General features: G+C 38.4%; 2 protein-coding genes across 2 annotated transcripts in view; both read right to left on the bottom strand.

Moving 5' to 3' along the window:
* The window catches only part of LOC107551883 (ral guanine nucleotide dissociation stimulator-like 1), a 23455-nt gene that overhangs the window by 8319 nt on the left and 2440 nt on the right, over positions 1-12696 (bottom strand). Inside the window, exons 2-9 of the mRNA XM_016233647.1 lie at positions 9819-10016; positions 4148-4437; positions 2573-2617; positions 2163-2332; positions 1937-2079; positions 1608-1856; positions 658-761; positions 465-549 (exon numbers count right to left, since the gene is read on the bottom strand). Coding sequence (XP_016089133.1) covers positions 465-549; positions 658-761; positions 1608-1856; positions 1937-2079; positions 2163-2332; positions 2573-2617; positions 4148-4437; positions 9819-9989 — 1257 coding nt within the window. The 5' untranslated portion in view covers positions 9990-10016. The remainder of the gene's footprint in view (positions 1-464; positions 550-657; positions 762-1607; positions 1857-1936; positions 2080-2162; positions 2333-2572; positions 2618-4147; positions 4438-9818; positions 10017-12696) is intronic.
* LOC107551882 (coiled-coil domain-containing protein 151-like) overlaps positions 11946-12696 on the bottom strand; it is a 15040-nt gene continuing 14289 nt past the window's right edge. Inside the window, exon 12 of the mRNA XM_016233646.1 lies at positions 11946-12098. Within this exon, the coding sequence (XP_016089132.1) occupies positions 11946-12098 (153 nt within the window). The remainder of the gene's footprint in view (positions 12099-12696) is intronic.

The following is a 12696-nucleotide window of genomic DNA, read 5'->3' as shown; positions in this document are numbered from 1 at the left end:
ACTTGCTTTGGTCCGGACCAAATACAATGTTGATTATTTTTGTTTGGTGCGGTTCACTTTCACATTGCCCTTTTAGCAAGTAAACCAGAAACTGTAAACCACTCGTGTGCTCAAAGTCATCCATTCATTGGTTCATTCATTCAACCGTACCAGAGTTCGTTTGGAAGTGGACCGAGACCACCTCTTCAGCTGGGTTTCGGTATGGTTGTTTGGTGCACATCAGAGTGCGATTGCTGTATTCACACCTGCCCAAAAGATCCGCACCAAAGGGGGAAACGAACTTGAGTTCGATTCAATCGAACCAAACAAGACAGGTGTGAATGCACCCTTAGTGGGCATAAGAGACTTCTATCAAAAACATTACAATCTTACTGACCCCAAACTTGAATAAAAGTGTACATGTAAAATTTTAGATTAGAATAGACAACAGGTTTAAAACATGCAGGCAAATCTGTGAAGCATACCTCTACAAGTATCTCTCGATTGACCAGCACACAGTTCTCATCAGGAAATGTGTCGCACAGGAGATCGAAGGCAGCCATACTCTCCCTGAAATGACATATATTATCCATTTAAATTTAATACCATGTGTTGTGCAAATTTAATATGTGCACTACAGGTTTAGCAACTATTCATGTCAGGATCAGAAAACACTACCTGCTGATTGCCGCCCAGGTTTTCTTTAGCCGGTAAACAGCATTGCACTGAAGAGCAGATAAGATGGCTCTCAGAGAGGAGAAGTTTCTCAACTGACGGCACTCCTGTAATCCAAAAAATAATAACTAAATATAATGCCTTGTGTTTAAGAAGAGGAAAGAAATATTAACTTCACAAATTTACACTGGATCAAATATGTAACAACACAAAGTGATAAGGAAATCTGGTTACACTTTACTTGAAGGGGTGTGCATAAGACTGACATGACTCCTTCATAATCATGACATGACACCTACATAATCATGACATGACATGTCATGACTATGAAGGTTTTTTATGCATGTTTATGACAACTGTCATTAAGTGTCATTCGCTCAGTTATGTAATTTTTAATGCAAAGATGACATTGTTTGAGATGTCTTTGTTACGGGCTATGGTTAGGGGTAAGGGTAGGGGTAGGGTTAGGTTAGGTTTAGGTCAAATAATGTCATATTTGCATTAAAAATGACATAACTGAGCGAATGACACTTAATGACAGTTGTCATAAACATGCATAAAACCTTCTTCATATTCATGACATGTGTCATGTCATGATTATGAAGGTGTCATGTCAGTCTTATGCACACCCCTTCAAGTAAAGTGTTACCGGAAATCTTTAAACATCTGTACCATTAAAACTGATAATAATAGTTAGACAAATGTCAACAGTGTAATTATCTTAATTTGCTCCGCAAAATTGTTTGCAAAATGTTGCTCTGTCACAACAGTAATTGACCTGAAAAATTAAACTTGAGCAGAGTATTCCGTCTATTATAGTGCTCCTTGTGGCCATGCTGAGCCACTGCACAAGTGCAACACGTACTTCCATTACGAATTGTGCTCTGACATATTTCAGAATCAAATTTGCATTCACATACTTGCCTATAGTATGTTTCGGGCCTCATACACACCTGAGCTACAGAGATCCACTTCTCAATAATCTTTGCCCTGTGTGTAGGGCCGCTACGAGTGCAGGATGGGGAACCGGGAGGGGATGTGGAAGAAGGGCACAGCAGAGAGGTGATAACGCAGTTAGTGACGGCATTGAACTGGGCAATGGTGGCACGAACCGTGGGTGCTAGATTCCGATTCTCTTTCTTGTCCCTTTGAGACCAAATGCAGCCAAGGCAGTGAAAAGGAACCACTTTGACAAAGAGTTCCTGAGAAAGAAATGGAAGCAGATGAATAAAAGTAGGCCATAAATAAAAGCCAGCTTCAGTATTTAAATCTTGACACCTACAGCATCTAAGAGCGTGAGCTGCTCAGCAATGTCTCGTGCAGGGAAGCCCAGTACATCCCCCATCTCTTCTATGTCCTGTCTGTCCGTGATGTCTTCAGTTGCCCGATTCTCTACAGCAGCTGTGCTGGCTTCTGCTGATGTACCTGTGTGTTTGTCTGTTATTTAGCGTTGATTTTTTTTTGGTGTGTGTGCATAAAAGCTAAATTAGCCATATTTCAAGACTTGCCTTCAGTCTGAAATTTTCTGAGAAGAGCATCGGCTTGATGAACCAGACATCTGAAACAAAGGCGATGATGCAGATGAGCACAGAGCAGCCGAAGAGCCTGGTGATCTGGAGAGTCCCGAAGGTCCTCTTGATACTCGTCTAACCACAGCCGGATCAGACATGGCATAGAACTGAGCACACACACACACACACACACGCATTGTATTGGAGTAATTAATGAAGCTCTTGGAATTAGAATGAATAATCAAGATGAATAACCAGTTTAATTTTACTAAAAATGGATAATGATTGCACTGGGCAACCAGTTTCAATTTAAAGTTTATAAAACAATATTTGACCACAGAATATCACAATTGACCAATCAGAATCAAATATTGCTGGACATTCCTAAACATGTGAATTCAACTCACCTACTAAAACAGACACTGTTGTCCAGATTGGTGACCATGTCCTCTCTACAGAGGCAAATAAATAAGTCTAAATTTAATATTCAAAACATTCCTAAAACCATTCAAAAGAAGTTTTAGGATTATGAACATTGTAACAATTTCGGACACAAATGTGAAACAAGTGATCTTTTGAGGCCTATTACCTTTATTTATGTTTAAACAAAACACAAAGGACTCTCGCGGTTCAACAAAAGCGCCTCTGACGTGAGACAAGTCAAGTGAAACCTGTTCAACAGTGTGAGGTGTTCTCCTCCATTCCACTGCGTCACTGATTTGTATAATATGATAATGGACTGTCATAATTCAACAGGAATAAAAGATGTCTCTGGGAAATACTCTGCCTCATACTGAATTTAGAAACTTGGGCTTCCCCCCTCATTTGATTATTCACAATCCCTGAGCCTTGTAGAATGTATGTCATGTAAATTCCCTCATATTTAAATACATGTGGGATAGCTGTGTCTGAATTGGAAATCAATGACTTTATGAAGGTACCTCCAAAGGAAACAGGCCTGCAATGCACATAACATCATGTCTAATGTGCTAAGACATTAAAAATTTGCCATTTTTATTCTTTCCACCAACAGATAAGGCATATGTTTGTGGTATATCACCAGATGAAGGTATGATGGAATGTTATGGAAACATTACATTCAGAGGTACCTTGATGCCACCCTTCCTGCATTCAGGTTTTGGAAACAGCCCATATCAGTTATAAATGTCACTGACGCACAATAAAAAAAACATGACTAACTACAGTTGTTATATAAAAATGTTTGGTTAATTCCTCACAATTGTAATTGTATTAGATGGAACACAAGTGGATTACTTTTTGGTTCTTATCGGAGCATGACAGCCCAAGCTGCTGTTGACTTTTACTGTATGGAAAACAGAAGCTTAAACATTCTGCTAAACATGTATTTTTGTGGGGGGAAAAATGTATTATTGTTTGGGTAGACTATACTTCTAAATTATAATATATATTATATATATATATATATATATAGGCTCACCAAGGCTGCATTTATTTATTTGATCAAAAATACAGTAAAAATTGTCATATTGTAAAATATTATTACAATTTAAATATTTAGAATATTACAATTTGGAATATATTTAGAATATATTTTAAAATGTAATTTATTCCTGTGAAACAAAGTTGTATTTTCAGCATCCTTACACCAGTCTTTAGTGTAACATGATCCTTCAGAAATCCTTCTAATATGCTGATTTGGTGCTTAATATTTTTGTGGAAACCATGATAATTTTTTTCAGGATTCCCTGATGAGAACATTCTGAAAGGACATTCAGAATAACAGCATTTATTAGCTAGAAATCTTTTGTAACATTATAAATGTCTTTATAAATGTCTTTACTGACACTTTTGATCAATTTTATGCATCCTTGTTGAATACAAGTATTAGTTTACTTTAAAAAAATCTTAGTGACGCCAAACTTTTAAACAGTAAATGTTAGCTTAATGTCCCTATAACCCTCTGAGACAGCAATTAACACCAACTGAGCATTTGTGCTAACCTTTGAAACAGGAGTTCTATGAAAGCATTTGTGCAGGTAAAGGCTCTGTAGGTGGAGAGGAATATTTGCATGTAGTCTGGGTCAGGGCACTCCGGGTTCACCAATTCTGTGACAAGACGCTCCAGAGTGGCTGCTTTAAGCCTGCGGACCTTCAGTGTGCGGTACTGCATGAAGCCGAAGGCAGAAGAGTTCTCAGCAGCATCAGGTGGGGGCTGGATAGGTTCTCGGTGAAGAGTGACCCCATAAATGGCACCGTCTTCCACCTCCTCTCCCCACTCCTGCACCGGGTCCTAGACAAATACATCATCAGGCTTTACATGTTGAATTTGCAGCTGACTAAAGGAAAAATATGCACACATTGAACCTACTGTAAAGCTTGATATGATGCCTATTGTAGCACTATTAAACAAACACAGTGCCATAAAGATTATATTTTACAGTCATGATTATACCGCAGCAGTTCATGAGATTTTTTTTGCAGTGGATTTGGCTTCTGAACTGCACTGAGGTAGGTCTTCAACTTCCAAAAAAAAAAAAAAAAAACAATACCTGCAAGGCACTGACCTAACATTTCACTTTCCAGGAAGAAATATACAAAACAGGAGTTTTGCAAAATACAGGCAAATTGTTATCCAAATTATAAGTCAAGAGGAGTGAATACATTTGATCTTCACTGGCTTGAGAAGACAATACATTGTACATTACATTTATGTTCTTAGCAGATGCTTTTTCAACAAAATCATGTACAATACAGAGTTAAAATCATGTTATAAGCAAATACACCAAACATTTTTACAGTACTAAAAATAATAACACCACTGTTTAATGATGCCCACACAAGAAGACCTTTCATTTTCATTTTAAGGAAAGAAGAGAAATCATTTAAGGTCTTTCATGGTGGAAAACCATAACTAGCTGACACCAAAAATACTAAGTAATTTCTTTACAAAAATCCTCTTTGGTGGTAAAATGAACCCATGATTATTTGCATAGCAAATATCATACCCACAATGAATAACAGCTGTGGGCGAACAAAAAAAACCCTGATGATTTTAAACAAAGACAGACTGTGTAACATACTGGAGTACATTAAGTCCAGTGTTTTCTCTACCAGGGAAAACACAGTTGTTTTTGTTGAGCTGGTTGTTGACTAATTCAGATGTGACCAATATTAGATGAGCTCATAACAACTGGCTTGAGGACATATTAGCATAATGGTGTCATCTATCACTGATTCTTGAACACGGGATATATGTCCTATAATGCTTTAAAAAACAACGTATTTTAACATTGTTTGCACGTTCAACGTATTCAAATAGCTATAAAATCACCTATCCTCATAACATAACTTAATGCTTCATGTAAAATAAAATAATTAGTTGTATATAAAATAATACACAACCATTCAGAAGCTTGAGGTCAGTTTTTTTTTAAGAAATTAATACTTTTATTCACCAAGGATGCATTACATTGATCAAAGGGCGACATTTATAATGTTACAAAAGTGTTGTTTCTAATAAATGCTGTTCTTTTGAACTTTCTATTGATCAAAGATTCATGAAAAAAAAAATCAGTTTCAACAAAAATATTAAATAGCACAATTTCAGGATCGATAATAATAAGAAATATTTCTTGAGCACCAATTCAGTATATTGGAATGATTTCTGAAGGATCATGTGGCACTGAAGACTGCAGTAATGTTGCTGAAAATTCAGCTTTACCATTACAGGAATAAATTACAATTTAAATTATACAGTATTAGAATAGACAGCAGTTTTTATAAACTGTAATAATATTTAACAACATTGCGGTTGTACTGTATTCTTTTCACGATCATTATTTTGTGTATTTGGTGTAACAGAATATGTTGACATGCTTTAATGTTCAAAAAACACATTATTTTTCAAATACTGTACATTATTGTAGGTCCTCGCTTCATTTTCTACAAAGTCCCTCCTTCTGACAAGCGCAGTCTGCTCTGATTGGCCAGCTGACCCAGTGCAGATTGTGATTGGTCGAACACCGCAAGCACTTGTCGGAAATGTAACGCCCCTTACCATAATCGCGAGCTTCATCTTTCAAAATAAATGTAAAGACAGTATTGTCATTAGTTTTACCATCAGTTCAAGCCCGAAAGGGGAACAGAGCCGCGTGACAGACACAGTGATGAAGCTGGTATGTGTTTGCAGTACACAAGACAGCTGATTCCACTGTGATGTGACCCTTTCTCTCTCTCTCTCTCTCACACACACACACACACACACACACACACGATGCGCAAAACTCCGCATTTAAACAGTCAATAGCAAATACTTAAACTAATAACAAAACATACTTACAGTAGCTGATTCAGAAGCGCCAGATTGTCATAGCAAAGTCAGAATTACCTCCTCTCCTAGGTTCACGAAACGGTCGTCCATAAAATGCATTGCTGTTCTGTTGTAAGTAATCTTAAAGATTCCTAAATGCATCTACTTCCGGAAGGCCAAATAAAGTGCTTTTGCTTTCGCCTAGAAACACACAGCGTCTCCCCGACATGGCTGCTTCAACACTAACTGTGGTTACTGAAACCACGCCTTCTTTCTTTGCGTGAACATTTGGGCGGCATTATGCAAATATTTCCACATAGTGAGGTAGATATGTGGGGGCGTGTTAGAACGAGCCGTTTTAGGGGGGCGTGGCAGAGTCTTAACTTTGATAAAGAATATCTCTTTGGTTTTGAGACTTTAGTCTTTGCAACTTCAGGGATCTTATCTATGCAGAATCAGCTTGTAACACTCCAAAGAGAAAGGAAAACTTGAAAACGCATCATATGACACCTTTAAGATCATTTAGATAATTAGCTAATTTGCCTTATTTTAAGTGGGACCTATTAGTATAGCAACACCAGAAAATATGCTGCTGTATTAAATACATGTGTGACATGTAAAATATGTAAGCTGTCAAGTCAATCACTGCTGTGCCCTGTTTTGTTCTAAGCCTCAAGATTCACTGCTGTTCCAAAAGCTCAATGGATATCACAGAATATAGGCTACATACTATGCAAACCACACATTTGGAAAGGTTTGCGCTTCCAAGTAAACCAAGGGCAGTCTATTCCTCTAACAAATCAATTGCTGTGAAAATCACAAGTGCATTCTTCCCAGAAACTCCAGTCAAGCAAAACAGAGAGCTTTCCAAGCCAAAGCCCTGTGTCTCCTTCAAAACTGTGCCATGGAACAAAACACAGGGAATGATGGGGGAAGGGAAAGCTGAAACTATCACAGGTCAGCTGTGAAACGGGACACTGTAAATATATTCAATCTCCAGGTGGGTCTGAGAACAAACACAAGATCGCTTCTATTGTGAGACTCCTGAGGGAAAAGTGAAGCGCACCGCACCCTACCCTGAGCACGCATCACATGTAACACTTCAACGCGTTCCTAAAGCCAATATCACGTCTAATTGTAAAAACATTGAGCTTTTGTGACAGTACTGAGGTGTCCGGGAAAAAAAAGAACAGGATATACTGCATTTTCTCTGGCATTAACGTGAAGAGAAACACTAATGCGCCGCGCGACACACTGTACAACAACAAATCGCGTTTCCAGATCTAATGATACAAAGTTATTTTTCTCTAGTCATTCTAATTTTTAAACTAATATTAAATAGAATTAATGCCCTTGATGAAAATAATCTAATTAAGTAAGCGACTTACCATTGTGAACTCCCATTTTGCCATGTTTTCAGCTCTTTATTTCTTCAGCCGTATAATCAATGATCAAGTAGTATACTTTCCATTAGCACAGCAAAAAAAAAAACGTATAAACTTTATTTCTTAGTCAGCTAGTGTCACACTTGACTGCCATGTCTAGAGAGCTGGTGGAAATGTATAGCTTTGCGAAGTGAGGTTTAATTAAGAACTCCAGTGAAGATAAAGTCAACTTACTGTACGTTTCATACAGTACTACCATTACTGTCATCAAATATATTATGCTTTAAAGGAAAATGAAATCCGTGACCGAAGAAAATTATTATATTTACGGTTATGTCTGTGTTTTAGCTGTCTATGTAGCACAGCGCACCTGTCAAGCGCTTTAAACTGCAGTGGGTTGGACAATTACGTCTAGTATGACGTACGGGGCGCGCTCATTAATATTAATTACGTTGCGTGGAACGCCTCAGGTAGTTTACCAAGCAACTTCGCATTGCTAATTAATATTCATGACCTAAGCCTTAGGTATAGTAGGAGTCACAATGTCAAGTGTGGAAGTATGGAAATCCACATTACTTCATTTTAAATTGAAAATGAAGATTATGATTGAAATATTTTATTTTACCATGTAATTCTGAGATTTCTTGGTATGAGAATTTGGGCAAAATACAAGACTTAAAAGGATACAATTGATAATTTACCATAAAATTGATAATTTACAGTTTTTACCCCACGCTCACAGAGACACTACAACATAACAATAAGTGAGGCACACTACTGAACTCTTATCGAGAGACCACGGCCATCACGATAAAAGTATTTATCTATATCCTCTAACAATACCACTCATTACTAAGACAGAGGTCATATGCTGGTGTGTGTGCATTCACACACTCAAACAAACAGCACTTTTACTTCATTTTAAATTAATAAATTAAATTAAATTACTTCATTACACCATCAAATTCACTGGTGCAACAAAGTCTTAATGCCGGGTAGAATAGCTAACACACACACACACACACACACACACACACACACACACACACACACACACAATGTTAAAATACTTTTCATTGTTGACATGCTTAGTAACATCTTGTCAGGTAATAACTCTGGTAGTAGATACATTTAAACATTTAAACAATTTTTAACCATTCAGGGTGATACCTAAACCCCCATTGCTCCTTACTTTTTATTTTTGGTTTATTTTATTTTATTTATGACAACAACAACAACAACATACACTAATGCTCACATTTTTGGGGGGTCAGTAAAATTTTAATTAATGATTAATGTTTTTTAAGACATTTATTTGATCAAAATATGGTAAAACAGTAATATTGTGAAATATTATTACAATTTAAAATAACTTTTCTATGTGAATATATTTAAAATGTAATTTATTCCTGTGACGCAAAACTGAATTTTCAGCTTCATTGCGCCAGTCTTCAGTGTCACATGATCCTTCAGAGATAATTCTTATATGCTGATTTGCTCAAGAAACATTTCTTATTATCATCAATGTTAAAAACAGTTGTGCTACTTACTATTTTTGTGGAAACCGTGATACATTTTATCAAGATTATCAAAATAGGAATCTTTTGTAACATTATAAATGTCCTCACTGTCACTTTTGATCAATTTAATGTGTTCTTGCTTAATAAAGGTATTAATTTCATTAAAAAAAAAACAATTTAGAAAAAGTTTAAATTCAACAAAAGTGAGCCTGACGAAAATTGATGCATGAATTACCTCAGGAATATTTTTCATATATTACAATCAACAAATACATCAGAGGTTTAGAAGGGATGGATATACTCTTGGAGATTTACTGTTCTTCTGTCTAAGCTCAATTCTAGCCAGCTCTGAATCTTTATCATTTATACAGCTTATTTGTAAGCTGCTTTGCATTAAAGAGCATACTAAATGAATAAATGCAAATGTAATTGTCAATAGATTTTCATCAGCACTGACCTCACTGCATTCCTCAAGGTCCAGCAGATGGAAGCTCCTGAGCCAAACGCCAGGCTCCTCGTCCATCTGCACATCCACATGATGCCCAGTCTGGCACAGCAGTTGCCTCATTCGTCCAAGTCGTGCCCGCAGACCCTTATCTCCACCAGACACCACCAGAGAGGACCTCATCCTCCACCCGAATCACACACCAACTTCCTCCAAGAGCAGCAGATACTTGTCAGGCATGTTATTCGGCTTCAACAAGCATTCAATAACAGAAGTGTGTAGCTTCTACTTTTATTAGCAAATTAACTAACTAATACCTAACTAACTAAATAAATATATATATATTTTTAAAATTTTTAAATTCCTCTTAATTCAGTAAAACTACCTATAATTTAATGATCTAGGAAGTTTACTTTCTAGGAGAGACTACTCAATTAAAAGTTTTATTTAATTTGATTCAACTTCTTCCAAGATCAGCAGATACATGTCAGGCATATTATACAGCTTCATCGTGCATTCAGCAGTGTTATTTAGTATCACTGAGATATTATTATAGATTTTATTAATATTTTGATGTTTTTATTTTTGTTTTAATTTGAATACTTTCTTTACTTAATTTTAGTTTTTTTTTTATATATATAATTTTATGTAGTTTTTGTTTAGTTCCCTTTCGAACGGTGACTCTACATTGTGAAACATTCACAGTGGGAACTCATCTCCTTCTCTGAAAATCCTGAAACCTTATAGGATAACGCCAGTACAATAAACTGGCCAGTTGTCGCTAATCATGCAAATCACATGCAAATACTGACAAGCCTGTGAGCAGTATATAATGCGGTGAGAGTGACAGTTGCCTCAGAATCTTCTCCTTCACGTTGCCATCGTCAAAGACGTTTTTGTTTTAATTTGAATACTTTCTTTACTTAATTTTAGTTTTTTTTTTATATATATAATTTTATGTAGTTTTTGTTTAGTTCCCTTTCGAACGGTGACTCTACATTGTGAAACATTCACAGTGGGAACTCATCTCCTTCTCTGAAAATCCTGAAACCTTATAGGATAACGCCAGTACAATAAACTGGCCAATTGTCGCTAATCATGCAAATCACATGCAAATACTGACAAGCCTGTGAGCAGTATATAATGCGGTGAGAGTGACAGTTGCCTCAGAATCTTCTCCTTCACGTTGCCATCGTCAAAGACGCACCAGAAGATATGACAGCTTCTTTACCACATCCGATGGCTACCTTTTGCCAAATTTGCGTGGGCCCCATCGACCCGGAGGACCTGCACGTGCACTGCATCGCCTGCCAGGACCTGGCCCATGCTGAGGCGGCGTTCTCTGAGTCCGACTGCGTGCTCCACTGACTTGCATAGCACGTGTTTTGAGGACTCGGAGGAGCATCACTGTCAGCAACCGAAGAGATTCGGCCTATGTGGAGCGCTATTCCAGGCATTTCACGCTGGGTGCTGAGCATTATAGAACACGGGTATTCCCTCCAGTTCAGACACAGACCTCTCCATTTCAATGGCGTGGTTCCGTAACTGACAATGCCTCAAAATGCCCCTGTTTTGAGACAGGAGGTTCACACACAGCCTTGCAATAGAGCGATAGAGGAAGTCCCTCCGAGCGAGCTGGAGAGGGGGTTTTATAGCCGCTATTTTGTGGTGCCCAAGAGAGATGGGGGACTCTGTCTGATTCTGGACCTGAGACCCATCAACAGAGCACTTCACAAGCGTGCATTTAGGATGACGACTCTGAAGCAGATCCTTCCACAAATCCATCCCGGGAACTGGTTTGCATTCGTAGATCTGAAAGATGCATACTTTCATATTCAGATAGTACCGTGCCACAAACGCTTTCTGAGGTTTGCTTTTGAGGGCACGGCATACCAGTACTCAGTGGTCCCATTCGGGCTTGCTTTAGATCTGCGCACGTTCTCAAAGTGCATAAATGCGGCGCTTTCCCCTCTCAGAGTGAGCGGTATGCGCATTCTAAACTATCTGGACGATTGGCTGACTTTAGCCCATTCACGAGATATGCTTATCAGTCATACGGATGCACTGCTTCGCCACCTGGAGTCCCTAGGGCTGCATGTGAATATGCAGAAGAGCATGTTCACCCTGAGCCCGCATCTCTCAAGAGCGCATAACAACCATTTCATCAGCTCTGCGCCTCTTCAAAACGGGCCGGTCTGTTCCCTTGAGGGAATTTCGGAGGCTTCTGGGACTTATGGTGTGGGCCTCATCAGTCTGCCACTTGGGTCTTCTGCACATGCGGCACAGTTGTGGCTGAAAACTCGAGTTCCGTGGAGAGCATGGACCACAGGTCGCATGCGCATCGTGGTCACACACAGCTGCGTCAGCGCTCTGAGACTGTGGCGTGACCCAGAAATGTTCAGCCGGGGGGTTCCCCTGGGACTGGTAGCAGCACGCACTGTGGTTACGACAGATGCGTCAACCTCAGGCTGGGGAGCAGTGTGCAGGGGTGTACCGACTTCAGGCCTGTGGTCAGAGTCTCAGAGCAGGTGGCACATAACCCGCTTGGAACTAAAAGTGGTGTCCTTAGCCTTAGTGGCTTTTCTGCCACAGCTGGAACAGTGACATGTGCTGATTCACAACAACAATATGTTTGTGGTTTCATACATACAGTGGGGCAAAAAAGTATTTAGTCAGCCACCAATTGTGCAAGTTCTCCCACTTAAAAAGATGAGAGAGGCCTGTAATTTTCATCATAGGTATACCTCAACTATGAGAGACAAAATGAGAAAAAAAAATCCAGAAAATCACATTGTAGGATTTTTAAAGAATTAATTGGTAAATTCCTCGGTAAAATAAGTATTTGGTCACCTACAAACAAGCAAGAGTTCTGGCTCTCACAGACCTGTAA

Source organism: Sinocyclocheilus grahami, unplaced genomic scaffold, assembly GCF_001515645.1.
Source record: "Sinocyclocheilus grahami isolate Dianchi unplaced genomic scaffold, SAMN03320097.WGS_v1.1 scaffold437.1, whole genome shotgun sequence".
NCBI classification, from domain to species: Eukaryota; Metazoa; Chordata; class Actinopteri; order Cypriniformes; family Cyprinidae; genus Sinocyclocheilus; species Sinocyclocheilus grahami.
Note: the sequence above shows the minus strand (reverse complement) of the source record. Positions and strands in the feature narration are given on the sequence as shown.